This window comes from Copadichromis virginalis, linkage group LG4 (genome assembly GCF_057382275.1).
Source record: "Copadichromis virginalis isolate Kocher_CV1m ecotype Utaka linkage group LG4, C_Virginalis_male_GT1.1, whole genome shotgun sequence".
In the NCBI taxonomy this organism is placed as follows: Eukaryota; Metazoa; Chordata; class Actinopteri; order Cichliformes; family Cichlidae; genus Copadichromis; species Copadichromis virginalis.
Window position 1 is genome coordinate 9,933,891 of NC_140621.1, and position 27,935 is coordinate 9,961,825.

At 41.0% G+C, this 27,935-nt stretch overlaps 3 protein-coding genes across 4 annotated transcripts; 2 read left to right on the plus strand and 1 right to left on the minus strand.

Moving 5' to 3' along the window:
• Positions 1-1,069: 1,069 nt before the first annotated feature.
• On the plus strand, positions 1,070-6,429 carry gcdhb (glutaryl-CoA dehydrogenase b). The gene is made up of 12 exons (XM_085453420.1): positions 1,070-1,183; positions 1,408-1,523; positions 1,819-1,851; positions 1,964-2,104; positions 2,229-2,291; positions 2,680-2,850; positions 2,986-3,115; positions 4,138-4,354; positions 4,474-4,577; positions 4,703-4,828; positions 5,192-5,352; positions 5,565-6,429. Exons 2-12 carry the CDS (start codon positions 1,421-1,423, stop codon positions 5,636-5,638), a joined length of 1,323 nt encoding a protein of 440 aa, XP_085309546.1. The 5' UTR covers positions 1,070-1,183; positions 1,408-1,420; the 3' UTR covers positions 5,639-6,429.
• A 5,787-nt stretch (positions 6,430-12,216) lies between these two features.
• On the plus strand, positions 12,217-14,632 carry LOC146710802 (uncharacterized). Its single transcript, XM_085455382.1, has 2 exons — positions 12,217-12,789; positions 13,726-14,632. Exons 1-2 carry the CDS (start codon positions 12,561-12,563, stop codon positions 14,019-14,021), a joined length of 525 nt encoding a protein of 174 aa, XP_085311508.1. The 5' UTR covers positions 12,217-12,560; the 3' UTR covers positions 14,022-14,632.
• A 2,289-nt stretch (positions 14,633-16,921) lies between these two features.
• Positions 16,922-27,637, minus strand: farsa (phenylalanyl-tRNA synthetase subunit alpha). Of its 2 annotated transcripts, none has more exons than XM_085453424.1 (14): positions 27,561-27,637; positions 24,757-24,912; positions 24,514-24,651; positions 24,100-24,198; positions 23,893-24,011; positions 20,678-20,770; positions 20,049-20,177; positions 19,857-19,972; positions 19,685-19,769; positions 19,499-19,598; positions 18,878-19,046; positions 18,639-18,716; positions 18,082-18,196; positions 16,922-17,459 (listed from the first exon to the last, which is right to left on the minus strand). In XM_085453424.1, exons 2-14 carry the CDS (start codon positions 24,901-24,903, stop codon positions 17,354-17,356), a joined length of 1,494 nt encoding a protein of 497 aa, XP_085309550.1. In that variant the 5' UTR covers positions 24,904-24,912; positions 27,561-27,637; the 3' UTR covers positions 16,922-17,353. The 2 variants fall into 2 exon arrangements, with proteins under 2 accessions (XP_085309550.1, XP_085309551.1); XM_085453425.1 differs by having other exon boundaries at positions 27,552-27,632.
• Between the last annotated feature and the right edge of the window lie 298 nt (positions 27,638-27,935).

Genomic DNA, 27,935 nt, shown 5'->3' on the forward strand with positions numbered 1-27,935 from the left:
CCAAGGCAAAGACAAGTGAGCTCCCTGGAAGTTTGCCTCAGGTATGCTTTTATCCACACCTGCCTAGGTGTGGCCAGTTAGCACCAGCTGAACACACTGAGATGATTAGGGGCTGCAGAGGGACGTAACAGACGCTATGGATTCAAAAAAATAGCTTAAGTATTACTGTATAACCTATAATAACTTTATTTATAAAACGCTTTCAAACTAAGTGCTGAACAGCTATTTGAAGAGATAAAAACAATAAAGAATATGCATAATCATTGACACTGATTTAAAAAATCTGATAGAAACTAAGATGCTATCAAATAAAACAAACAATATTTAAGTGTAAATATGTGGTGTAACAGATCTTGTGATTTGAAATCAAAAGAGACATAAACTGAAGGTATCTTAATCATACTCACAGCAGTCTCACTACTGTGTTGTCCTCTTACCTCTAACCTATTTTGGCAGATGGCTGCTCCTCCCTGCCTGCTTATGCTGGAAGTTTCTTTCTGTTAAAAGAAAGTTTTTCTTTCCCACTGTCACCAAGTGCTTGTAGTTTCTTTACCTTATAAAGGGTGACTGTTGTTGTGATTTGGCATTATTCAAGTAAAACTGATTCGAATTGAAAGGAAATGTTATTAGGGAGCAGACAATTACTAAACTGCGCTATTTTAAAATTCCTCAATTGATAGTAAAATCCATTTGTAAAAAAAAAATCTTAAAAAAAAAAAAAAAAACGAAAAACGAAATTATGATCTGGCGTCCACTTCCTGGAATTAGGGTGTTGACATGATCTTTCCTTGTAGCGATCACGCTTTTATTTTGGGAAACGGGAGCACAAACTGCCACTCCCCCGCTAATGAGCCAATCAGAGTGCGCTACAGCTGCCGAAGAGTCATTTACAGTCGGTCATTTTCAGTGATAATAAATGGCCAGAAATAAGCCGAGCGGTTGTAGTGTTACCTTTTTGGTCTCGGATATTATGTGTGTAACCTTCATTAGAAAGATGATTGATTCTATGTGGGAATAGTGGAGTACTGTTCAGTCAGAGGCGTATGGTTAAGGCATTATGCCACACTTGTCACGGCCTTTGCGTGATGACGTAGACTGAATGTGTTTACGTCCAGTCATGTAAAAGTCATCCAGGGAACCTAAGAAGAGCTAGGTCGAGGATAAGTTGTTCCACTTGACGCAGGTAAAACTTGGTCTTACGGCTGTCATTGGAGTATTAACAGTTATTCTCAACACAAAATACATTTTTATTTTAGCTATTTGGAAATTAGCACATTAATTCCCAAGTTAATAGTGAACTAGCGCTGTTAGCTTTTAGCTACAGAAGTTACCTAATGTAGCACTGGTTAGCCTGACTAGCCTAAGTGATAAAGAATCGTGGATCTTAATGGTCTTCTTATTTTCTAGACCCGTTTTCGTCATGGCATTGAGAAGCGCTGTGTGTCGTCTCTTAGTCAACCCTCACAGATGTGCTCTCATCACAGCTTCCAGAGCACAGGGAACTGCAGCACCTATCACACACGGTTAGTACGTGTCGTTATGATCAGCATGATGTTCAGATTTATCATTTAAAGTTGACAGCCACAGGGAGAAATACAATGGTTTTAAGTTTGAAGCTGCGCTTGATACAGAAATAAATATACCTTCAGTTCAGATAGTGTTCTCGAAATGACACTTGCATTTCCATTTGCTTTTTTTATAGAGGGAAAAAAACAATATTTTATCGTATATTAGGATATATTAAATAGTCACAAATCCTTAGTTCATAGTATTAATGTTTTTCTGTTGCGTGTTTTTGTTGTTGTTGTTCCTTCACAGATGCAGAGAACACAGAGCAGAAGCCTAAAGCACGTACGTGTTCACTTTAAGAAAAATTCTGAATAACATTTGTAAATTGTACCTTTAACCCAGAACCATTTTTTTAGACTTTAAGTATTAAATTGCTTCTCTAAATGCCTGATAGCGAAGGTCCAGTTCGACTGGCGTGATGCCCTGGACCTGGAGGGTCAGTTAACTGAGGAGGAGATCATGATCAGAGATTCCTTCCGGACCTACTGTCAAGAGAAACTCATGCCTCGAATCCTGATGGCGAACAGAAACGAAGGTGAGAGAGAGCTTTTTATTTACCCACATGTATATGCAATTAGATTGCTCATTTAGTGTTGTATTACACACGTGTTGGCTACATAACTGCACATCATGTCTGGTTTTGTCATTTTTATGTCAAGTGTTCCACAGAGAAATCGTGTCAGAGATGGGAGAGATGGGTGTCCTGGGTCCAACTATTAAAGGTCAGTCCAGTCACGTGTTGGTTTTAATGAAAAGCTGTAAACTCTAATCGTACTTCAGTTGCAAAACAGGCTTTTCTTCTTCTTTTTTTGTACATTAATGACACAGCATGGACTGTGGACCTGTGCACACTGAAGTTGTGTGCAACGTTTGCTTTTGGGAAGTCTCAATAACAAACGTTTTAGCCTTTTACACTTTTTTCCTCTTTTTATATAATACTTAACATTATTTTTTGTATGTCTAAAAAGTGTTTGGAAAGAGAGTTACTGTATTTTGCTTTCTTTCCAAGCTCTTTAAGCTTCTATGACCTGGATGACTGAGAATCTACACAGATATGTCCTCATTTTATGCACTGTCACTGCTGCTCTTCTTCCTGTGTTGAATGCTAAGGTTACGGCTGTGCTGGGACAAGCTACGTGGCCTATGGTTTGATCGCCAGAGAAGTGGAGAGAGTGGACAGCGGCTATCGTTCAGCCATGAGCGTGCAGTCATCTCTGGTGATGCACCCCATTAATGCCTATGGAACAGAAGAGCAGAAACAAAAGTACCTCCCCAAGTTGGGTAAGAAGGGAAAAGAGTAAAAATACTTTATCAACAATAATTCTGATATTGACGGTTTAACTGTGAAACTCCAATGCAGACCTCATGAGCGCTCAGGTATACGTCTTACTGACTGTGTGATCCACTCTGCCCCAGCTCGTGGAGAGATCCTGGGTTGCTTTGGGCTGACGGAGCCTAACCATGGCAGTGACCCCGGAGGCATGGAAACCAGAGCCAAATACAATCCATCCAGTCGCACCTACACTCTGACTGGCTCCAAGACATGGTAAGCAGTGTCACAGTCCTTCTAGGACACATCTAACCACACAGCAGCCATATTAAAAATACATTTGCCAGTTATTTTGGGTTAACAAGCCCACGCCACATATTTAAATTACTGGAAGTGTGCAGTTTTGTGGTTCCCGCATAGAAATCCTGGTAGAATTGTATACAATCTACTGAAAAGTTGTTTGGTGGTAACTTTGACCCAAAATAAGGTTTAAAAGTATTTTCCAAAACCGACATTACTTGTTCGACACGTGCATAATTTACAGTATTACTCAGTTTTATTCAGCCAGGGCTCACACGATAGCTCTGACTCATCCCACAAGAACACCGAACAAATGCAGTGCAAATTCTCAACCACGTGCATGTGTCTGCTGGCCTGGCTGCAAGAAAGCAGATGATTGGCTCTTTGACAGGAGGGCTTGAAGGATTAATAATGCGTTTGGAAGTTATTTTGAGAGATGCACCCCATTAATGCCTATGTGTCCATCTTTGCCTTATCATGTTTTTCTAAGTGTAAATAAATGACATGTTGATTGTATTCATAATATTCTGAATGTTTTCTCTGTAAATTGCAAAGTATAAACAGAGTTGACTTGTTTGTTCTGGTACAATCGGTTTTAACCGCGCGTGTGTGTGTGTGAGTGTGGGTTTGTTTTTTGATCTTCTTTCACTTCTTGTAACCTCTAAGAATTTTCCTACTTAGTGTGTTGTGTCATTAGATGTACACACGGGGGAGCTCTTCACAGCTAAAACAGTAACAGTGTAGTGTTTAATACTAAAGTTTACTAGTGTCGTTTTTATTGTTTTCAGGGCCATACCTATCCTATCTTTGTTTAGCAGTTAAAATAAAATCGTGACATTTTTTTGTAATTGGTCAAAACTGGTTGATTTCTTATGGTAACAACCATCCACAAAGCTACAGTATGATACTATAAAATATAGGTGTTCTATGTGCTTTATAAAAAAACAAACAAAAGTTGTCATGTGTCTTGATATTGTTTCATTTGCTTTCTCTTTCAGGATCACCAACTCCCCAGTGGCAGATATAGCCGTAGTCTGGGCCAAATGCGACGACGGGAAGGTTCGCGGCTTTATTTTGGAGCGCGGCATGAAGGGCCTCTCGACACCAAAGATCGAAGGGAAGTTCTCCTTGAGAGCCTCGGCCACCGGGATGATCCTCATGGACGAGGTGGAGGTTCCTGAGGAGAATCTGCTGCCTAAAGTATCCGGCCTGGGGGTGGGTATAGTAGCATGTTTAGAAAATGTTATTTCATCCCTTTGTTTTATGCGATCACTAACTTATTACTTATTAATTGAATAGTTTCTGTCACTCATGACTACTGTTTGTTGTTGTAGGGTCCCTTTGGCTGCTTGAATAACGCCCGTTACGGTATCGCATGGGGTGCTCTGGGTGCTGCAGAGTTCTGTTTCCATGCAGCTCGTCAGTACACGCTCGACAGGTCAGATGAACAAATGACATTTTTTTTTAATCCACATTTTTAAACTCTATTTAATTTACTTATCTTAATGTAGTGTATTAATTATTCTTAATAACATTGTTTTTGTTTTTTTTATTCCACAACAGAATCCAATTTGGAGTACCATTGGCAAGAAATCAGCTGATGCAGAAAAAAATGGCTGACATGCTGACAGAAATCGCCATCGGCCTGCAGTCCTGTTTGCAGCTGGGCAGACTTATTGATGAGAAGAAGTAAAAGCACCTCTATCCTCTAACTAAAGGGCATTAGATGGGATGCAGCAGACTCTTAGCACCTCTTGCCATCCTTCAAACTAAATAGTCGCTGTGGTCTCTTTCTGTCAGGGTGACGAGGGGAAAAACATCCCTCAGTGCGTCTCAGAAGTGTCGTGAGTCAATAAAGGGCTGAAAGCTAAAAGAGTAGAGCCTGAATGTCATCGAAATGATAAATATTTGATTACCTAAGGTTCAGTCTCATTTTGGGTGTCTGTAGTGTAGTCATGTGAAGGTATTGGGTACAGTAAAAAGATACAAACACAACTTCATTCACACTTCATTGAAAAACAATGCTTAACAAGTCTGTTGCTTCCTTAACAGAGCGTCTCCAGAGATGATATCCATGCTGAAAAGGAACAGCTGCGGTAAAGCCCTGGACATCGCCAGGCAGGCCAGAGACATGCTGGGAGGAAACGGGATAGCCGACGAGTACCACATCATCCGCCATGTCATGAACCTGGAGGCTGTCAACACCTATGAAGGTGAGGACTTGTTTGACAGTCTGAATATGTGTTTAAGTGCGCTACGAGGTTTGGTTTTGATTGAGCAGATTATGCACCAAAAAAAAAGTCCATTTTAACTAAATTGCCTCATCACTAAGTGAGTCGTTTTGTAGGAGCGCATTAATCCCCAGCAGCAGCCATCTGTGCCCCCACCTCCACATGAGTAACCCCTGCGTTATCTCCTCCTCCAGGTACCCATGACATCCATGCCCTGATCCTGGGCAGAGCCATCACTGGATTGCAGTCCTTCACTGTGGGCAAATAGTTCTTCTGTTTTCCCAAAACAACAAGACAGCTGTCAGAAATGCAAATTGCATCAAAACCGTTAGAAGTCACGAGCAGGCTTCAGATCGCTTATGGACGTAATTGATTGTAAAAAGCATACGTGAGTGCGTTATTTAGGGAAAAACGTGTCATGTTTTGAACATGTCAATCAAGGTTTGTAGAGCGTAAATACTTCAGAAGAGATTCTTTTACACCCTAAAGAACATTTTTTCACAACAGGAAGCGACTTTATTGATTGTTTTACTGAAAAAACACGTATTTTGAATAATTCCAACTAAGCTCAAGATCCAGACTCACTGGCGTTATAGTTGCGTTAAAAAGATAAAACTGTCGTTATGAAGCTACAAAACATAAATGCCTGTTTTGCTTGTGAAGTGTCATGCATTTGAAATGTTGAATTGGTGTGTCAGACACAGTATACTGTGATTACTTGTAGCACTTTACAGGATCTAACACTAATGGATCATAACTTTGCATGATTTGCGAGAGGTCAGAGTTGTTGATCAGCGCTCAAATAAACATTAAAAAAAACAAATGTCTGTACAGGAAGTGACGTTCAGGTTGGATGAGACCGGCTACATCTTTTTGCCCTGCTTTCATTTTCAGTTTGGTGACAACTTCAAGACTTTTTATCTAAATAAAAGTAGAAGAATGTGAGGCATTGTTATATTTGTACATGATTAAGAGACAACGTACAAGTTACATACAAGACTTCATAAAGTGTGAAAATAATTTGTGTGTCTGACGGGAAATAAAAGTTGTTCAGTTTAAGCTGACTTCAGGATTCTTTCTTCTGTCCACGAGGAGCTTAATGCCACCTCTCAAATCCAAGCTGTCTTTGCCTTTTCCTCATCTAAATGAATGTTGCTGCCCTATTCGGGTTGGGTGCGGATTTCACTGATAATCCTCGTCTCACTTTGTTGTAGTTTAATCTTTCTCAGATGACACAGCACATGTGGAGCAGATCTCTGCACCTGTGTGACTCAAAAATGTCAGGACTCCTGGCCTGATCCTGTTTTTCAGTGAGCAGAAATGCAACGTAAAATAACAGTCGAGCTCACTGGATCAACTCGACGTGAAAAAACTGAAAGGGTTTATTATAAGCTTAAAGGTTGTTTTAATCAGCTTTTGATTTCATGTTTTTGTATGGCGACTTGCTGCAGTTATCAGGGTTAAAGGCTGTCAGTGTCTGGGTTTACATTTACATTATAGACGCTTCCCTTGGGCAGTGTTATTAGAAGGCACAGAATACATTTTCGTTGCTATGCAGGTTTATCTATCAGTGAAGCCAGGTGATACACAGCAAATGGTTAAACTGCAGAAATGTCTTAAAGACATAAAAATCTTTTTCTGCTTCTAAATTCAGATAAAACAGGCTATTGTAATTAGCCCTAAAAATGGAGCTGGATGTAACTTCCAGATGGACTTTATACCAAAACAACAAACAAAGGGAAACTATCTGAAATATCCATCAAACTTACCTCATCAAAGTAAGCAAACCTAATTACAATAATTTACCTCCCTAACTAAGATAAACAGGTGAAAACTATAATCAGATAACAAAATTTACATGATAAACAACACCTCATGGCATCAGTCGTAACAATGTTAAACAAATATGTAGGACTGTTTGCTGATGCTGAAAAACTAATTATTGCATTCATCACTTCAAGGCTGGACTAGTGTACTTCATTTTCAGGTCACTCTATAAGTTCCTTAAAAGCCTGAGTTAATCCAAAACACTGCAGCAAGACAAGGACTAGAACGAGAGACCATATTTCTCCCATATTAGTTTCTTTTCATTTGCTCCCTGTTAATCCAGAATTCAATTGAAAATTGTTGTCTTTAAATATAAAGTCTTGATGAATTGGATCTATTTCTACCATAACAGAGCACTTTGCTCTCAGACTGTTTCCTAATGTGGTTCATGAAAGTAGAATGGGAGGCAGAGCCTTCAGCTTTCAGGCCCCTCTTCTGTGGAACCAAATCCCACTTTGGATTCGGGAGACAGACACCCTCTCTTAAGGGTTTTGGGATTAGACTTAAAGCCTTCATTTTTTGTAAAGTCGGAGCTTGATCAGATGACCCTGAACTTTTCCTTACAGTGCATCCAGAAAGTATTCACAGCAGTTCACTGGCATTTGTTTAGTGAGAGTCACATGTTTTTGTTTTTATATACTGAGGCACAGATCTGGAGTATAAGGGTATAAGCACAGTGGCCTCGATCATCTGTAAATGGAAGAGCTCAGGACTCTTCCTAGAGCTGGACACCCGGCCAATCTGAGCAATCGGGGTAGAAGGACTTTAGTCCGTAATGTGACCAAGAACCTGATGGTCACGCTGACTGAGCTCCAGTGTTGCTCTGTGCAGAGATGAGAACCTTCCAGAAAGACAACCATTTCTACACCAATCCTCAGTCAGGCCTGGGGTACTGTTTGCTGAATTTTGAGGTAAAAAATGAATTGAATCCAGTTTGGAATGAGGCTGTAACATGAGGAAATGTGGAAAAGTGAAGTGCTGTGAATACTTTATGGATTCACTGTAAAACTGGCAACCCTTTTAAAATGTAATGACCTTCAAGGTACAAGGTTTATTTATTCATCATTTTAATCACAGGGTTACATAATCAAATGCACTTGTAGTCTCGTAATGCTTCTATCATTTCTTTTTTCTAACCACTTATCCAGCCAGGATTGCTGGGGGGCTTTTAGCAAGAGGCAGAGCACACCCTGGAGAGGCTGCCAATCTGTCATGTGGCTTCAAACTGCTCACAAAAATCTAAGAATGCCATTATTTTTTTCCCTCCTGCATAACTCTGCGACGGGGAAATATCTGCTACTGTATACTGAGCCTCCAACTTGAGCCTCTATTATTCCCATCCCCAGCTTTGTGTTTTTTCAATAAGTTTCCACTGAGCAGCTTGGTGTTTTTCCTTTGTCTACCACTACAGTCTGTTAAAATCACTACACACAGCTATGTTTTGTGGATTCTAACACTAAAGAGTCTTTTTTCTGTTGGTCAAGAATAGAATCAGCTGTGATACAGTAAAAGCAATACTATAAAACAGTTTTCTATTTAAATCCCCCAATCTAAGTATCTTCTCTGTAACTGTCCCTGTGTTAATATACTCTTAATGTGTTTGACAAAAGATAAAACAGGACTGTAATGTCTATAAGTTATGTCTTCTGCAGATTCAATGCAATTCAGTTTTATTTATACAGATCCAAAGCACAACAACAGTCGCCTCAAGGCGCTTTTATTGTAAGGTAGGCCCGACACTAAAGATAACCCAACAATCATATGAAATGTTCAGGAGATTATTATGTGTTAAAGCTACAAAAAAAAAAAAACAGCAGTGATGTGCTGAAGGGGTCACATCAGCCCAGAAATATAATAATTTTCAACAGATTCAGACAAATTTAACTCCACTTTAATGATAGTAATAAATGATAAATAGTCCTTACACTACGTTTGCTTCAACTGTGACATATCAACAGCACACAACAGTGTCCTGCTTGTGCACAGGCATCCGCTCTTTTGTCTGTACTGTTTTGTCTCTCCATGTCTACCTCACTTCATATCCAGGACAAAATGTTGTCGGTGTTTCAGATAATCTTTATTTCTTTTTAATCCATAAGGCCATGAGGGATGTTGGGTTGTGCAAGTCACTGTACAGATAAAGACCTCCATCCTCTTCAGCTCCATCGCATGTCTGTCACTGCCACTTTGAAGTGGAGGGAATTAAAGAGCTGACAAATCCCCAGCCTTACATGATGCCCAGGCATGTTTTACGTGGTGCTTACATAAGGAAATTGCTTTTTTTTCTCATCCAATTGCCTTTCATCCTTTTGGGTATGGATATGTGACTAATTGTACCCAGCATGGACTCTGTCTTCAGGGTTCTTTCTGTCAGGAATGATGGAGGCTGACATGATGGTTCTCTTGTTATGGGAAATTAGAGGACTGCTCATATTTCCTCATCCAGGCATTAGCAGCAGCCATGGCGGTCTAATACTTGGATAATTAGGAGGCTTTTCATCTCAAATAATCATCTGGATTATAACCCCAGAGAGTTAGCAGCTCTGTCAAAATGAGTCATCGCCATGATGGGACTCAAATGGCAGAGTTTTTACACATTTAGTAGGGAAAAACACGACAATTCTCTGACCACATCCAAATACCGGATTAGTTTGTCGGTATGAGCAGTACAATTTTTGGACGGCAGGTTAAAGCCCATCTTTAATTTAACTCAAAGACTTAAAAGCTACACATTTTTTGGACTTCTTAATCCTACGTGTGATAGCAGCAGGCTCTACCATACTTTGCATTGTATGTTAGGTATATTAGGTGAGACGGTTGAACTCTAACAGCCCTGACATAGAAATATTGAGCACTTGCAGTGTGAACTTTGGTAAATCAGGGTGTTAACACCCAATATCTCCAAACACACCTTTACTAATAACATGCCTGCTTGTCTCATCACTACATCTATGGTGAACGATTTTCTCAATGTAAAGCATTTCTATTTCTATTCTCGCTTGAAGATAGAAATTTAAATGCCAACCAAATGCTGTTAACTGAGGTATTAGAGTTATGATTACTGATTGGGCCATAGCCAGAGGGTGTTTTAATGGCACATTAATACATGTCATTTCCAGAAGGTTTCCTGAGTCTCCCAGCACAGCCTCAAGAGCAAGGAGGAGATTCCAGGAGACACACAGTTACTCTAGGACATCCAGGCGGTCCTTAACCCATCAGTAGGATTGCTCTCTGCTCCTTTGTGCAAGGAGAAACAGGAAGAGCACTGCAAGAGCTACAAATGACCTCCAGCAGGACACTGATGTTGATGTCTGGGTAGAGAGTCCCCATGACATCAGGAACATTCCCAGATGTTGTCAGGCATGCATATCAGCACATGGGGCCATACAAACTAGAGTACCATTCAATGTTGCTGCAATGAAATTTTTGCAAAATGCACTAGCTTGCCACATCATTTGTTCACTTTGATTTCCAGGGTGTGTTTGAATGCAGCCCTCTGTAAGATGACCATTTTCATTCCCATCCAATGATCTGGTATCCTTTCCTTCCTAACACTTTACCCAGTCTGTATTAGTGTAGATAAACGTGGCTTTAAGTTGTGATGTGTTTCCAGAAATATTGGCTGGGATCAGTACTTTGAATGTATCAATAATTTCCAGGACTAAAATAATGGCTGTTACCAGAAACACCTGCCTTACAATTTGTAGTGCTGATCTACTAAATGTGCCCATAAATGTCCAGTTTCCACATAGCTGGCAGTAATTAGACATACTTAGATTGAGATTTAGATTGTTGTCTAATGCAGAGTAACTTTAACGCATAATAAATGCTCAAGTGTGCATCTTGGAGGTGTGTCCATGCATGTGGTGTGCATGTTTTTTGCCGCAGGTCTGTAGCACACAGGCATCAATCCATGGATTCGTGCTCTGCTGCAAGAAAAAATCAATATTAATGTATTTAAGGAAGTAATCGTGCTTCTCTCTGCAGGTGACGAAACATTTGATCTCACAGTATTTTTACAAGTGTTTGTCCCCAGAGTCAGGATCAAATTAAGAAGAAAAAAAGGCTTTTAAATAATGCTGCCCCTTGTATGATCTTACTCCTGGAACGAGGAGCTGAAATTGTCAAAACTGACTACTATGGAGTTTAAGTCCATTTTCAACCAGACTTTTACATGGAAAAATAAAATATATCACTATAATGATGACACAACCTGAGTGTAATGTGAATCTTTGTTATATCCTTGACTGCTCTGACAAAAATAATAGCCAGCTGGGTTTGGACAAGATGTTGGACATAAGAAAAACTCTCATATGCTCGGAGAATACCTCTCTGACTCTATGATTATGCATTTATTTTATTTTAAAAGAAGGTCTGGGTTGTTGTTGTTTTTAAACAGTGATCATCATTATTGTGAAATGCAAAAGAATGCAAAAGTCTCATTTCTCCTATTAACGTCTGCAGGATTTTACACTTGAAAATATATATATATATATTTTTAATATTTATAATTAGCATTTTTTTTAATATTTTAAAAAAAATACATAGCATATTTACATTTTGACCATAACCAGTAACCGTGACTGCTGCAGCAGTATGGCAGTGGGCTGTAACGCATTTTTAAAATGTGTTTGTGTGATCATTTGAGACTGTGAAAGTGGATATGCTGCAAAGAAGTGTCTTTGCCCACAGTTACCTTCAAGTCCACCCAAAGGTGCTAATAAGGTTCAGCTCACCCCCGTGTCCCGTCTACAAACCCGCAATTTATTCAGTTTAACTGAAAGACACACTGACATTAACACCTCCGGGGACGTCCCGAGCTGCATACATGAGCAAAAATAGCATCTCTACGCGGTAGAAAGGACTAGTTTCCTTTCAGGGGACTTCTCGGTAGCGCTGCTTAAGCCTGCCGTGAGCCGACAGTTTCCAGCAGGGTGAGGGTGCGTGGGCTAAAGTGGGCGGACCTGACAGTTTACAGCTGCCGGCGGGACGCATGTTTCATTTCAGCACCAAGGACAGAGCAGGAGGCAGCAGCACCCACCGCACCTTACATAAGAACCCCAAGCCAGGAGCGCTCTTTACCGCTGAAGGACTGGATCGATTTGGTGTCTGAGAACAAGGGATGAAGTAAAGAAGTGAGATGCAAACTTATCAGAACTTCATTTTAATTTTGCCCTTCATATTTCTTTTATTTTCTTTGCGAAACTGGACAATTAACCTTCATATTAACGGCAAATTGATTTTATTATTATAATTTTTCCGTAATGTCTTCGTGTAAGAAATATCACCCTCGTGTGTGGAGTATGGTCTGGTTATAAGAAGTGAGGAAAAAGCCCACACGTGTATCACCTGTTCCTGTAACCATGAATGGTTATAATTTCACCGATTTCAACTCCACCCACGAAGCACACGCTTACCCTTACTCAGCGTCGGTAGACGACCCTCTGTACCGGCAGTACAAACCCCCGGTGAAGGAGCTCATCCCTTTACCAAAGGCGGTGCTGTATCTGCTCATGGCCGCTCTGGTAGTAGTTGGAGTTGCCTATGCCATCATTGGACACCTCATCAAGGATCTGGCCATTGACATAACAGGTACGTGCTAGTCACCCAGAGCAGGCAAATCAAACTCCTTTTACACCGTGGGCCGTGTATGCAGCCCATTTTGATCTGAATTGACCTGTGAAACTTCCATTTGTGTCAGTGTAAAGAAGTTCAACTACACATTTAATGCTTGAGATATTTTAATGAAAGAAGTGCAATTTTACAGCTCACTTTTTATCCACATGATAAAGAAATGCTGCTCTGGGCTTAAATTGTAAGAACCAAATATGTAAAATTACAGAAATGGTTCTGTTAGCTCATTGTGCAGACTGTGCTGAAATTATAAAACTGAACTTTATTTGTTAATTGACAGAATGTCTTTTTTAAAATTGTGAGCCCAGTGTAAAATACTACATTTCAACAGTAGATTGTGAAAAAACAGGAACTTTGTGTTTTTAATTATTCATCTTTATTACTGTGGTGGAGAATGAATGGCAATAGGGGAGAACTTCATCAGTGGTAAAAGCTGTACAACCAGAGAAAATACAGTTACAAGTCTAAAATTGGTGGCCAGTTCTGGCACCGGGGTCTTCTGTTTGGTACTCCTCTGTTTGGATTACAGCTCTGAGAGTACAATAACAGGGATGCAGCAGCAGTGAGGATACACTGAGTACTGATGCATGTACTTTTAACACCACTGTGATCCAAATGAGTTCATCTGCACTCAAAGCAGAGGTTATTTTTGCTCTATATGTTAATAAACATGCCAATAAAATGGGGACAGTCAGTGCTTGGTAGCTTTAGTTTAGCTTTAGTACTACAAAGGCTTAAACTGAACCACTTGTACATCACTTTCAGCCAGACTGTTCAGGAATTCAAGCTTTCTTTTCAACACAAACCTCATTAATGCATCACCTTTGCCTGCTTTTTCACAGCTTTCAGTTTGTTGTGAATACTCCTTTGCTAAGCCCTGTCTTCCTTCTTTAGAGTGTGTGCTTGGTCCACCTGGAGATGAAGACAAAGACGAGGATGATCCCCAACGTATGGGCAGCCATCCCCCCTCGGCGCATCCGTTCGCTCACAATGCCTTCCACGTGTGGGACCAGGACGATGTGGTCATTCCTCTATCTCGCGACGAAAGCCCCCAGACCAGTCCGCTGCTGCTGGCCGCCATCCCCTACATCCCGTCATTCTTCCCACACTCTCACAGCCCACCGAGTCACGGCTCTCCGGGTTTCCCCAACTGCCCAGAAACAAGCAAGGAAATCCCGGGGGAGTTCTGATTGTGACATGGACCTTGACTACACGCCTGAGTGTGCATAACACATGACTTTGACAGAAGGAGATGGCTGCGAGGTACAAACATGTACAAACTGCACATCTCATATCCCGTGTCATTACCAGCAGACCTTCAGTGACTGTGAAGCGAGCAGCAGTAATGAAACTGTCTCTAACACGTTAAAGGATTTGTCAGTATTACACCACATGGCTTAAGACTGTTGTCACAAAATGAGAAAAGCTGACAACCTCAGGCAGGGAATCCAAAGAGGAAGTGATTTAGAGGAGAAGATCAGCACTTATTGTCTCTGTGTGCCTGATCTTCAGTGAGATACATTTTAGATAAGTACAAAAAACACGACATGTTGATATAAAGTATTTTTGTTGTGTTTTTCTGTTTTGTTTTTTTTAAGTAAAATCTGTCTGAAATGTATCAGGGGGGCTATTGTGTCCAGTGTGAGTGACATATGATGATCCAGGGCGTGAGATTGAAAGACTGTCCATCTGCTGCAGCATTATAATCCACCTGCACAACAACAGATTAGCTGTAAAGTCTGCTCACAGATTTGCATTTTTTGCAGTGCAACGTGTCTCTTTGTTGGTGATTTTAATGTTATTTTGGTATGCTTCATGTATGACTCATAAAAAAGAAAAAGGAACGCAAAATCCGTTTCTGGAGTCTTTGACAAAGCTGCTTCCAACCTCCTGGCCTTCTCACACACTTCATTAAAATGTTATTTGAAGACAATCGGGGATTAGAGGAAGACTTAAGGGAGTTCCAGCTATTCAACAGTTACGTACGCAGAGCAGCTTAACCCTGCAGCTTTAGCGCAGGTGTCGCACGCGCTCGTGGATTCCCTTTAGCTGTCTTGTACACAGAACGGGACAATGCAGCTTATGGCTCAAAGGTAACCGAAGATCTGAACATTTTAAAAAGAGACATTCAAATTTGTCTTAATTTAGCAGAGCAGAAACCAGACGGGAAATGATTAAGAAATTTACAGGTTAACGGTCCTAAAAACTGTAAAAGACCCATCAAATTAATCTGAGAACTGAACTTTCTCTGAACTTTGTCCAGGCAAAACAGGACATCAGCAGACTTCAGAAAGAAAGAAATTGTAAAATGCCCCAGGAGGCCAAAACAACTACAAAATAATAAAAGTAAATGAATAAAAATTTGAAAGAAAGAGTGGTGAGCTCTGCGACTTATCCATGGAACTGTGGTGGATGATCACGGGATCCTTTCTGTGTTTATAAAATACAGTAAATTATAAAATACAGAAATGAAGAGCACTTTACCACGAGGCAGGAAAATACAGAGAGTTTAAACATTTCATCAGCATCAGGAGGAATTCTGTAATGCATGCTGTAGTAAACGGCATAGACGTTGCTTCACAGAACAAATAAGCCTAAAATATTCTAGAAAAACAACCCAGGAGTCGTAAGTTGTGGAGTGACAGAGTTAAGTCACCGGACATTAATCTGACTGAGCTGCTTTTTATCAGATTAATGTGTCCAATTACATTTGAGCCCCTAAAAATAAAGGCATATGTACAGCCAAAGGTGGCTCTAAATACTCTCATTTTAATATAGTAGTTATATTTTGGTTTGGTCCATTCAAGCCCTCGGCCCATCTGAGAGGCATGGTGAAGGTTTGGGTCAGCTGACTTCAGTGTTTAATAGGTAGTTGTTAGAAACTCGATCACTACGTGTTGAAGTGGTGACGCATATCACTCTAATCTCTTTGATGGTCGCGGTACAGTTCAGTTTCAAATGTGAGCTTTTGCTAACCAACATTAGCATGAGCAGAAAGCTCGCTATTCAGCATAAGAGCTATCAGGACTGTTATGTGACACTGAAATTTAGAGTTTTACAGCCTGATCTGTCTTGATGCATGATCAATCATCCATACATCCATCATCTGGATGTAGTGTTTTCAACCATGACTGATTTCTTTAGTCTTCAACACTGATCAAAGATCATTGATCACTGATCAACGGTCACTGTTCACAGAGAGTTGGGGGATGGCTGCAACCACAGCATTGTAAGATGGTGAAAGCTGTACCCTTAGGCCCCCTCCTCGATTCAGAGATGGTCTTTCCCTTTTCACGTAAATGGCCTCCTTGACTCTGCGCTCAAACCAGCGTTCCTCCTGTCCAGGATGTGTACATCCTCATCATTGAAAGAGTGTCCACTGGCCTGTAGGTGTAAATAGACTGCTGAGTCCTGGCCTGACGAGGTAGCTCTTCTGTGTTGTGCCATCAGCTTTGCCAGAGGTTGCTTGGTTTCCCTGATGTATAAATCATGGCAATCCTCCTGGCACTTAACAGCGTACACTTTGTTACTCTGTTTGTGTCGGGGGACCTGATCCTTGGGGTCGACCGATTTTTAGCGCAGCGTGTTTTGTTGTTTAAAGGCCACGGAAACGCGGTGTTTGCAGCCATTCCCCAACTCTCTCTGAATTGTACTCATGGTCTTTGATCAATGGTCATGGCAATTTGCATATTAATGACCAAAGAACTGACCTCACAGCCCATTGTTCATTCAGTGGGCTTGTGCAAATGTACTGTTTAGAAGATTGGGGAAACCTGCAGTCAGCTGAGACTGAAGAAGACACTTGGATGAGTGACGAAATGTTTCTCCCACTGAAAACGCTTCGTCCAGATGATCAGAATCAACCTTTTGGGATACGACTTGATCTGTTTTATTTTAATATCTTTTTAACTTTGTTTCTCTGGTAAAGACGCAGACGTCACTCAGTCGTCCTGCTGCTGATCGGCATCTCACTGAAAAGCTGCATGCTTTTAGAAATGTGTGGGAGGATTACCTTTACAGTGTATGTTTCTCATACATGCATACAAGTAAAAACATGCTCATTTGAAGAATTACAAGCCAGACTGCACTGATACCTGGAAAAAGCTTTTATTTTGACTTCCAAAAGTTGCAGTTTTATTTTTCCTGTACAAGATGATTGAATATAGTAGATCAGGGTCAAGGTGGTAAAAAGGGCAGTTTGTAACAAATTCAAGACTCATCCTCATTCACCCAGCTGCAGTGTGGAGTTCATAAAAAAAAAAAAAAAAAAGATGCTCTTTTGTGTTAAAGCCCTTTGAAATCAGATCTGTCTGAAGGCTGTGGTGAAAAAAAGCCCCGTCCCTTTTAGCGCTACAGTCGCTTTCAGGCCAACTGCTTTTACTGGCCGAGCTTTGATAAAGGGGACAGCGGTGGTGCCGGGCTTTGAGGAGAGACGTGGGTATGAGGTGTTACACAGTAAAGATAAAAAGGAAAGGGTCCATCCAAATGAATAATAACATTAATAACAACAGCTGGGCGGTACTCAGGAGTCCAGGCGGCATATAGGGCTGTCGTAGACCATCTGTAGGTTCACCTTGTGTCCCACCAGCTCTCTGATGTTGTTGATGCTGTATTTAATCATGGTGGGCCTGCGAGACAGAGGAGAAGCCCGCGTGAGCGGTTGTTCTGTTGGGAGACGCGACTATGTTGTGTCTAACAGACGAGAGCGAAAACAACAGAGGTCGGAGTAGTAAAGGATTACTCGCCCTGGATTACGGAACATTACCCAGCTCACTCACTCCACGGTTATTAGCTGCGACAGTTGGTCGTAGTTAAGACTCAATTAGCGCTCGATTCAAACAGCAAGCTGAATACAGTGTGCGACGGCGCGACCAGCGAGCGACTCATTTGGGACGACTTCACTTTAGAAAAGCGGGAGTGAGCAAAGAGAAAGGCAGAGACTCACAGTCTGACCTCAAATAATTTCACAGGATAATAGAAATGAAACTCACGTACAAGCAGGAGTAATCCTCCACAGGAAACAAACCTACATTTCTTCAATGTGGGTCAGTTCAGCGCGTACACAAGAAGTGATTATGAGTACACACAGACTTAATCACACACCTTTAATCCCTACATGGAACATCTACTATAGTTTGGGAGATACGTACTGACGTCCTTCCCTTTTAGACTCGTGTTGTGTCTAGCGTGGCTGACCTCTCAGTTTTCCTTGTAGCTAATTAACTCGTATTGCTTTTCATGCACGCTCACCTTTCCAGAGACAGGCCCCAGGCAATTACAGACACATCCTCAGGGAGGCCCATGGGAAGCAGCATCTCTGGTCTGAACACTCCTGAGTTTCCCACTTCCACCCACTTTTTTAATCCTGTACACGTGGAAAGAAATGACAAAAAACAGGGATGTCAAACTCATTTTTACTGTGTACAGCCCACCAACAAGGACAATTTCAACACTACATCTCAGTCTAGTGTAAAGAAGATCAACTAGATGATTATTGATTGCGATGTGTCACATGAATGACCATTGGGGAGGTCTCTATCATTGGTGAAAGCTATAAAACTTACAGTTAAAAGTCTAAAATTGATGTCCTCCTTCACATTTTCCAAAGCCTCCCAGTGGGCCAGATTGGAGTCTTTGACAGGCCAATTCTGGTCCCTGGGTCTTATGTTTGACACCCCTAATATACACCATCAGAAATGTCTATAAAAGAGACTACTAGGACGTTCTTTTGGCTTTCTTAAAGCTCAGGTTTCTGTTGTGTGTAAGTTAGACTAATAGCGCTACATAAAAACAGAGTTGCACTGTACCTTCATGGTAGCTGAACACTTCCATGCTGGGCTCTGTGTAGGGGTTGTAGGCAGGCTTGAAGCGTAGTTTGGTAATTCCTAAAAAAAGGCGTTTGGTAAAAGAATAGGATATTGTAACTGTCTGTTTATTTATTTTTTTTTAAAGTGAGTATTAAGAGGCTTTCTACAAACAACTATCAGCACATTTGTCCCTTCCAAACTTTGGTCTTTCAAGTCCAGTGTCTTCTATCAGTCCTCACCTAGTTTGGTGAAGAACTGATGCAGAACACCCATGAGGTCTCCCAGAGTCAGTCCATAGTCGGCTACTACGCCCTCTATCTGGTGGAACTCTGCTAGATGGGTGGCATCGAGGGTCTCGTTCCTAAACACGCGATCGATGGAGAAATACTTGACGGGGGTGAACTTCTCCTGGTTATCAGTGTGAGGAGAAAAGGAAGGGGAGAAGAGTTTTAGAGTTATTGACTGGACACATACGACGTCAAAACAATGTGAACCCACACCTTAAACCATCTGCTGCTGCTGCTCTTCTATGGAGGGAATTACTCACATTCAGACACAGGAGCATTAGTGAGGTCAGGCGTAAGGCCTGGATCTCAGTCAAGTTTCCAGTTCACTGTCCAAAAAGTCAGTGGGTGCTTAAAGGGCAGGTCTTAAGACATGGTAATGACAAACGCTGTGCTCTTGTTGTCTAAAACATACTCTATGTTTTACTTCAGAAAACAAACATTATGTTGAAATTACATTTACTGACGGGGGAATTACACTCTTAGTCGTGAGCTGTATTATGAAGTGTTACCAAGAAATCAAATCACCAGACAGCTCTGATTTATATGGTCAGTGCAGCGTCCCTACAGTCTCACCTGCTGTGCCAGTTTATACAGCATGCGTGCGCTGACTGCTGTAGTGTGAGTGCGGAGGATGTTCTTCTGAGCCTCCTCTATCTTCCAGTCATACTTGTACCTACAAGAGAGATGATAAAATGCAATGAGATGCAGTGACAGCAACGACACTGTTACTTGTTAAGTGAGCTTGTGATCACGCCTCACCCCTGTGAACCGTAGCCTCCCTCAGAGTGGACCTTCTTCACCCTCTCCAGGTAGTCCTGTGGGAACTCGTGGGCGTGCGCTGGGTCTGAAAAACAGCGAGTGAAGGGTGATCAGAAATCATTCTCGATTGAACTCGCAGCTCATTTCCACCACTCGGTGACCTCGGGCTCACCGGACAGGAAGAAGGTGTCGTGCTGGTCTCTGGCTGGGTGCTGCTGGGGCTGGAAGAGGGAGTCAAAGTTCCAGAAAGAGCTTTCTATGAAGTTGTTGGTCGGCATCTCGGTGAAACTACAAGAAACAGATGGTTAACTGGGTGTTTTATTATGCGCATGTGTGCGTTTCTCCCAGTTTCACAGCTGCTCACCCCATCTCCAAGAAGATCTGCCGGAACTGCGTTCGCACCTTCATCAGCGGGTGTAGGTGACCGCAGTCTGGGGCAACACCCATGGCCTCAAAGTTGTAGGGCTTAAATTTCTTCTCTTTCCAGTTGCCACTGGAACACACCACATGCAGGGAGGTAACACAAAAACATTTCTCTCAAATCATTTCGCCATTTTTAATCTGTGGCTGAGATGATTGAGGCGGGCGAATCTACAGTGCACGTAATCAGCACGGAGCAGCACGCAGAATACCAATTTGAATTTTGGGCAATGCAACATCTGGATACTGCTTTTAGCCAAATCCTCTATGATATGATTTCATGCAAAAAAACAAAAGTGTGCAAGCGCTCTTTTCATTCTGTCGCTTTCAGCATGAAAGCTAAAGCATCTGTCCTGCCCTGCCTTTAGGACTGAGTCCACATCTTTGGACTTGTCCCCTTTTATGGGCAGATTTTTTCTCTGTCCTCACTCAGGACCCTGCAGGCTGACACTGACTGCCAGAGGAGGGTGGGCCTGGGTTGGAATTGAACCCAGGCCTCTGCAGTGAGGACTCTGTGCGCACGCTTTACCTGATGAGCTACTGAAACTCTGAGGAGAGTGCATCTCTACATACCTGGCAAGCATCTCAGGGGTGAGCTCCGTCTCCTGTTTGGTGATGGTGGTGCTGAAGGAGTTGCCCTTAGTGATCCAGTAAGACTTCACAGTCCTGAACACAAATTAGAATGACCTCAGTATGCAGAAAGGTACTGCTGTTAACAATCTAAAGACCATAAAAACATGCAGTTATTTTTATTTTGATTCATACTTTCATAGCAGAAAAATCATTTCAAAAGAAAGGATTTTAGGTAGTTCTTGCATGAATTTATTGATTAGAATAAAATAAAGCAGAACATTCTTAATAGCAAGAAAGAAAGTACACCTCTGCACAGGGCTGTGCGATATGACCAAAATCTCCTATTCCAATATAAGAATTCTATCGTCCCGATAACGATATAAATCACAAAAATGTAACATTTTCTGTAAATTCTGTGAATCTCGGGCAGCTCGTCTTGCGGGAAGTGTTTCCAGCTGCGCGTCGTGTAGCTGGAGTCGAGTGTTTTAACCGATGCATGAAACGATACATTTTTAGACATAAGTTGTAACGGCCGCCGTTTTCTTTGTATTTATTACACGGCGTGCTGCGGGGAAAAGCCTGTTCTAACGTTTGAGTCTAAGGTTTATTTTTTAGCACCTGACGGCTCTTTTTTTAATTCTCATCCGTAAATAATCTGCTCTTTCACCTGATTCAGCTTATTTTGAAAAGTCTCAACAGGATCTTGAGCTTTATTGTGAAAGGTTTATGTGGAACATAAAAAAGCAGACACGCGATGCTGTTACCGTCGCTGTTGCTAACCACAACACATAAAAACAGGCGCTTGTCCGTCCATAGTGTGGTTATATAAAATATAAGAGAAAGAGAGAACTTTTAGAAATTAATATAGCCACTACAGTGACCATCAAAACGATGAAAAAATATTGCCGTAAACAGTTTATTTTGCGACACCACGAAACAAACGATAGCGTAAAATGAAACGATAGACGTTTTTATATCATCATCCGATATATATGGTTCTATCGAACAGCCCTACCTCTGCATGGATTTGAACTTGTGACCTCACACTTTCAAGCCCATTTCTTTTCCTACTGAGCTAGTGTGGCATAGTGATAAATCCATTATGTACCACACAGATTAGTTGTGATGGCGTTCAGAAAAACAAACATGTGTTTAGCTCCTTTCTTGCAATAATGATCCAGATTTATCACTTTTTAAACAGACCTCCATTCTACATGGAGACAACACAAACATCCGCCAATCTGTGGACCAGCTTTGGCCCAGGAGATGACGTCAGGATCTGCTTTGAATAACCAGTCAGAGGAGGAAAGACTGTCAGATGTGACGAACAGCTATATAGCCACATATATGTTCTCACAGAAACATCATGTCTACCCACGACATGATCACTTCCCTAAACGACAGAAACTCTGATGTGAAGCTAATTAGCAGAGATCCTGTGAGGTTAATTCAAGAACCTCTGTGACAAACCTGCCACGCTGCCACATCACAATGTGATGGTTAAATCTGTCTCACATTGGGAGGATTATTTAAACATCAAACGTAAACATGAATAGAAGCAAAACATTTTTGTGCTGGGGGGGAGTGCTGACAGGATAGCAGGAGCTCTAGTTCTACACTTAGGTAAACATGGGAAAACCAACTAGGTAGATCCAACAAATCATTATTACTTTTTCTAGTGCTCCTCACAGCGGTTTCCTCACATCCATTATTCTTAAGCAGGGGCTCTGCTGCTGCTCAGAGAGGATGCAACATTTATGGACAAGAGTGTCATTTCAATCATCAGTTTAAATGAAGTTAAGCTGGTTGTTAAACTTAATTTGTGCTGCTTTTAGGCACCTGTGGGCTTATTGGAGTGGTGCTGATGCAGGCAGGCAAGCGGTTTATTTGTATAGCACTTTAAAAAACACACCAGGCAGACCAAAGTGCTGAACGACACCGATCAAAACAACTAGCAAAATTAAAAATACAATAAAATTAATAAGAAAGGTTAAAAGCCAGAGAATAAAAATACGTTTTCAATCTGGATTTAAAGACCTGCACTGATGACGCTTGTCTAATATGGAGGGGAAGGTTATTCCAAAGCATCGGAGCCACAGTTGAGAATGCAAATGTAAACTGTTAAGACACAAGAATCATTTCAGACCTGTATAAAAGATTTATTGAGCTTTTAGGGGAGCAGATCATATGCAGCTGTATTAATAAAAGGATAAAAGGCTTTACCTAAAAATATCATTATATAATATTATATTATCTGAACTGAAGCCATATTCCACACACACACACACACACACACACGGTTACTTTGCATCCTGGACCCGAGTGCGCTTTAGTACATCTTTATTTGTTCCACTTATTTTACTCCATCACTCTTCTCCATTCAAATGTAAACATCACCCCTCCCACCATCACGCCCACTCTAATACACACACACAAAGCAAGTGTGGTTGTTTTTAGCGCACAGTGACACGCCATCCGCTTCCATGCCTTACGGATTCATCGGTTATTTAACACAGTGATGAATTTTCCACTCAGGCTGAATGCAGCTGAATCACACCGGGGATCACCTCTTCCATCACATTTAATCAAATGAACCAGACTTACAGGGTCAAACATGCTGAGGCAGAGGAGTGTCAGTACAACCTTAATCTGATTAAGTAAAGCTCATTTTAAAGCTTTTACTCTGGAAATTGTAAGACTTTTTTCCACTTCCACTTTCCATGACTGGAAACAGCAGCAGCAAATATTTTTGGGACCATTTAAAAACATTTATATCATGTGTTTGCCCGTCCCGCCCGCCTGTATGTAAGAATAATTTCTAACTCTACGAAACGAATCAGCTAACATGATTCAGACCACTAAGTGACATAAAATCTGATGGTTTAACACTCCTAGCTACCATTGCAGAGATTTGGCTGAAACCCCATGAGCAGCAGACTTCATGTGTGTGTGAAATGTGAAGTGAAAATATTGCCTGTTGCAATACTGAATGAAATTCAACACACTTAACTATGTTTTTGAAGACCTCTAGAGATGCCTGTCTACTTTGTGCATGTTCATCTCTTATTACTGCTGAGCTTGATGAAAACTTGAATCCAGTAATACCAGGCAAGCTGGAATGAGCAGGGAAACCCCTGAGTATCAATTAATCGTCTCCTGCCACCTACTGGCAGAAAAAGGTACACATTCACCACTAACTAAACAAGAGGACTTACACTTCAGAGAGCAGTTTTCTCTTCTTCAGCTCATTCTTTTCTTTTTCTTCCAGCTGAGTACTGTGGCCTTTCTGCACCAGAAGCAGTTTCTCCCTGACCTGGTCGTCTATGCTCTCCACCTGGGGATCAAAAACACACACCTTAATGAGAAAACTGACCTCAATCAGAAAAGGCAACAACAAAAGGCGGGTATGATGGAACACCTACAGTCCTGAATATCCTGGGGCCACCCTCGTGGGCCTTGTCCACTCTTATCCACTTGCTGGACATGGCCTTGCTGAAGCCGATCTTCCCAAATGGCAGTTTCTACACAGAAATGATGGCAGAGTTTAAGAAAGTTTAACTGAAACATCAAAAAAGGCTGAAAATACATGAGAGATGCAGACATTGGGAAATTCAATACAGATGTTTGACAAACATAAAATACATACACGTAAAACCTGAGCATAAACAGTCGAGTGGATGTTGTATTCGTAATATTGTGGACTTTCAGGGATATTTAAGAATCAAAACCTTGCTTCTCTTAAGTGTGTAGCAAGTTACCTCCGTCAGGTACCTAATGCATTAGATTCTTTGTTATTCTGATAATAATTAATTAATTAATTAATTTCAAACACTAACCATGAGCTCGCTCTGAGCCAGGCCCTCCTGGGGGATACAGCTAAAGACCCGGGATTCATGGCTGCCCTGCTCGGCGATCTCGGTGCCCTCCTCGGTCAGCTCCCAGTGCTTGGAGGAGCGCAACTCGGCTGAGATTACCTGTACAACAGGTAACAAACACGGCTGTCAGCTCAACCTATTGCATCAGTCACCGTGCATTTGACTGTGACAGCCTAACTTCCGCTGCTTCTTCGTGAAACTTACGTCACCGAGAGCCTGGAGACTCTTCACGGCCCCGACGATGACCTGATGATCCACCCCGAGGCTGGTCGCCACGGCCAGGCTGTCCACGCCGTCGTCCACCTTCTCAACCCGCTGTAAAAGCGTCTCCAACACACCGGTGTCCGCCATGCTGTAGCTCTACGAAGCCCGAAAGAGACCGGACGTGACGTCACTTTCTCGGAGGCCGAACAAGCAGGAGTAGCTAGGGCTTATCCTTCTTATTTCATTGTACTGTATATTGTTACTCTTATTTGCCCTGTATGTCTACTGTAAAAACTGAACTGGAATGACTGACTGTTCGCTTTATAATTTCAAATAAAGTTCAGAAAAAAAGGAGTAGCTAGGGCGACATAAAATGGGTTACCGTAAATATTGTATTTCTGTGCAATTTAGTTTTTGAATTTGAAACAAACAGAGAAATTGTTTCAGAATCAAATTTCTAATCTTTTAATAAAACAAAATAAATACTTACTTTAGCTTTTTATGGACACCAAATATAAAGGTTTTTGACTGATAATAATAATAATAATAATAATAATAATAATAATAATAATAATAATAATAATAATGGATTGCATTTATAAAGCGCTTTACAATCCCACTATTCATACACTCTCACATTCACACACTGGTGGAGGCAAGCTACAGTTGTAGCCACAGCTGCCCTGAGGCAGACTGACAGAAGCGAGGCTGCCATATCGCGCCATCGGCCCCTCTGGCCATCACCAGTAGGCGGTAGGTGAAGTGTCTTACCCAAGGACTCTTGTCACATACTGCTACTACTATCCATTGTTGAAAAAATGTGTTCATGACAGTGCAGATTTCTGGCATTTTGTGTAAATTTAAGCATGTAACAATTTAATTAGACAATAAGACAATTTAGTTAGACTTGTGTTTGTAACTGAACCACCTCATGTTGTGTAGCTGTCTGGATTTTATACTTATTGGGCTACATACTTATTTATTATACAGACTATACAGTACATAAAATCAAATATCCCATGTTTTATGTAACTGAAATGTTTAATTGTGTGGGCTAAAAAATAAGACAGTTGTAGACTATATTTATATGAAACATGTATACATTTACTGCATTTGATGTATTTTAACCATATATAATACATTGTATTAGAGCTGGGCGATATGAGATTTTTTCATATCACGATATGTTTTTTTCATTTCAGGCGATAACGATATCTATCACGATATAAGCCAAATAACTATATTTGTAAGATTTAAATGTGCCGTTGCTCACAAGTAAAATGTGAAATAATCAGCAGCTTGTTTTTAAATATTTATTTCCCATAATAAGTTCAACAGGGTAGATGTACTTAAGGAACATGAAACTTTTTCAGATAAATAAAGGCAAATATTGCAAACTACACAAAAGGCAGCCACTAAAGCGTTTAAGTTTCAAAATAGAACAAATGAAACAAACTACTAAATTGTCAATTCCACTTAGAAACAAAGTATTAATTCTAAAAATAAATCTTAGTTTGTTTTACAGAAGAACAGACAAAACTGACTAACTTTTGTCAATATCAAATAAACTGAGAACTAAAAGGAAATTCTCAATCTCTCCTTGTTGTATAGCTTAGCTTTTCAAACAGTTTTAACAGTTACTTTAGTCTGACAAAAGCCGAATGACGAATTAGCGCTTCCAGTCAGAGACTGAGGCTACGTCCACACGTACACGGGTATTTTTGAAAACGGAGATTTTCCGTTTCCGTTTTAAAAAATAATCCCGTCCACACATAAAGGCAGAAATGAAGGAAAACGCTGCTATGAACATGCCAAAGCAGCAGGTGGCGCTAGATTCCTAACCGTGCAGAAATGTTGGCCAATCAGAAGTCTAGAAGCCTCGGTGGGAAAAAGTAAACAAAGCTGGGGCATAGAAGCAGAACAGAGTCGTATGTGTAGAGGGACAGTAACTGTCTGTATACGTAAGCATTTAAACACTGCAGAGAGTAGAATTAACAGTAACAGTATTGTAGAAATTCATTTCACTGAAACAATAACGTGGCGCACAGTGTGACGCATGCACCAGTTTATTGTATTTCCAGACTTGCTTTCGGCACAATTTACAGTGCACGCTACTCTGTTTTTTTGTCAGACTTGAAATAGCCGAAATACCGTCACACTACGGAACTTCTATGGCTCTTCCGTTCGACAATCTCTCCGGCATTGGAACCATCGTCTGTTTTCTCTTCGGTCACGCTCGGTTGACTTTTCTAGTCGGCACACTCATTTCCTCCATTACGCGCTCTCTCCATTACCCGCTGGCTGCTTCCCAAACAAACACACGTGCGGCTTGGCACTTGTGCTGTAAGTAACAAGTCACGCGACGTGACGCTGCGGCTGTGATTGGTTCAGCTCTGTGCTACTTAATTTGGATTGGCTGACCTTTTTTTTTTTTTTTTAAGAGGACAAGAGCGGCGAGGTCTATCGCGATAGCTTAATTTCTCTATCGAGTAAAAGTTATATCGCGATACATATCGTTATCGTTCTATCGCCCAGCTCTACATTGTATACAATGTAACACCAGCATTTGTGTAAAGAAAAAAAAAGGCTGTGATTTTGCCACCCCATTTGATTTCCATACAAACCTAAGAAAATTTCTCTAGATCCGCCCCTGCATAGCTAAACATTGTTTATCAGGCATTATCAATAGATGAAATTGGACCTATTATGCTACCTACAAGCTCCATAAAAGCTAGTTTTATTTTAGACTCTACTAGAAAAACTTTGCTTGATGTACACCTCAAAGTAATCCTTACTTATCTTACACTGGGTCTTTGTGTAGCACCAAGTTCAAAAAGAGCGACTTAAGCTTCTTTTTTCCTTTGTAGCCACCGTCCTAAAGCAGACTAAAATTGCGTTGTCATGGCAATCCAAGTATGGGCGGATATTATGGTGTACAAGGTGGTCTAACATCCCTTTTTCTGCGAAAAACGCTTTGGCCTCAGCACATCCCTTTATATAACTATATAATTGTAAATAGCTACTGGTTTAATCATAGGCAGATGTTTATGCATATAAATATGTTTTAAAAGACTGACTCCCCACGTTTCTCAAAGTGGTTTGGTCCACTGCCGACCAAAGGATGAGTGAGAAAGCGTCATTTCTATAACATAGTTACAGTCGGACTATATTTTATTGGT

Coding starts and splice junctions, on each gene's coding strand:
- gcdhb (XM_085453420.1), top strand. CDS start 1,421: ATGGCATTGAGAAGCGCTGTGTGTCGTCTCTTAGTCAACCCTCACAGA. Junction 4,355..4,473: donor CTAAAGTATCCGGCCTGGGG/GTGGGTATAGTA, acceptor TTGTTGTTGTAG/GGTCCCTTTGGCTGCTTGAA. Junction 4,578..4,702: donor CGTCAGTACACGCTCGACAG/GTCAGATGAACA, acceptor ATTCCACAACAG/AATCCAATTTGGAGTACCAT.
- LOC146710802 (XM_085455382.1), top strand. CDS start 12,561: ATGAATGGTTATAATTTCACCGATTTCAACTCCACCCACGAAGCACAC. Junction 12,790..13,725: donor TCTGGCCATTGACATAACAG/GTACGTGCTAGT, acceptor TTCCTTCTTTAG/AGTGTGTGCTTGGTCCACCT.
- farsa (XM_085453424.1), bottom strand. CDS start 24,903: ATGGCGGACACCGGTGTGTTGGAGACGCTTTTACAGCGGGTTGAGAAG. Junction 19,973..20,048: donor CAGATCTTCTTGGAGATGGG/GTGAGCAGCTGT, acceptor TGTTTCTTGTAG/TTTCACCGAGATGCCGACCA. Junction 17,460..18,081: donor TGGGGCCTGTCTCTGGAAAG/GTGAGCGTGCAT, acceptor TCTGTCTCGCAG/GCCCACCATGATTAAATACA.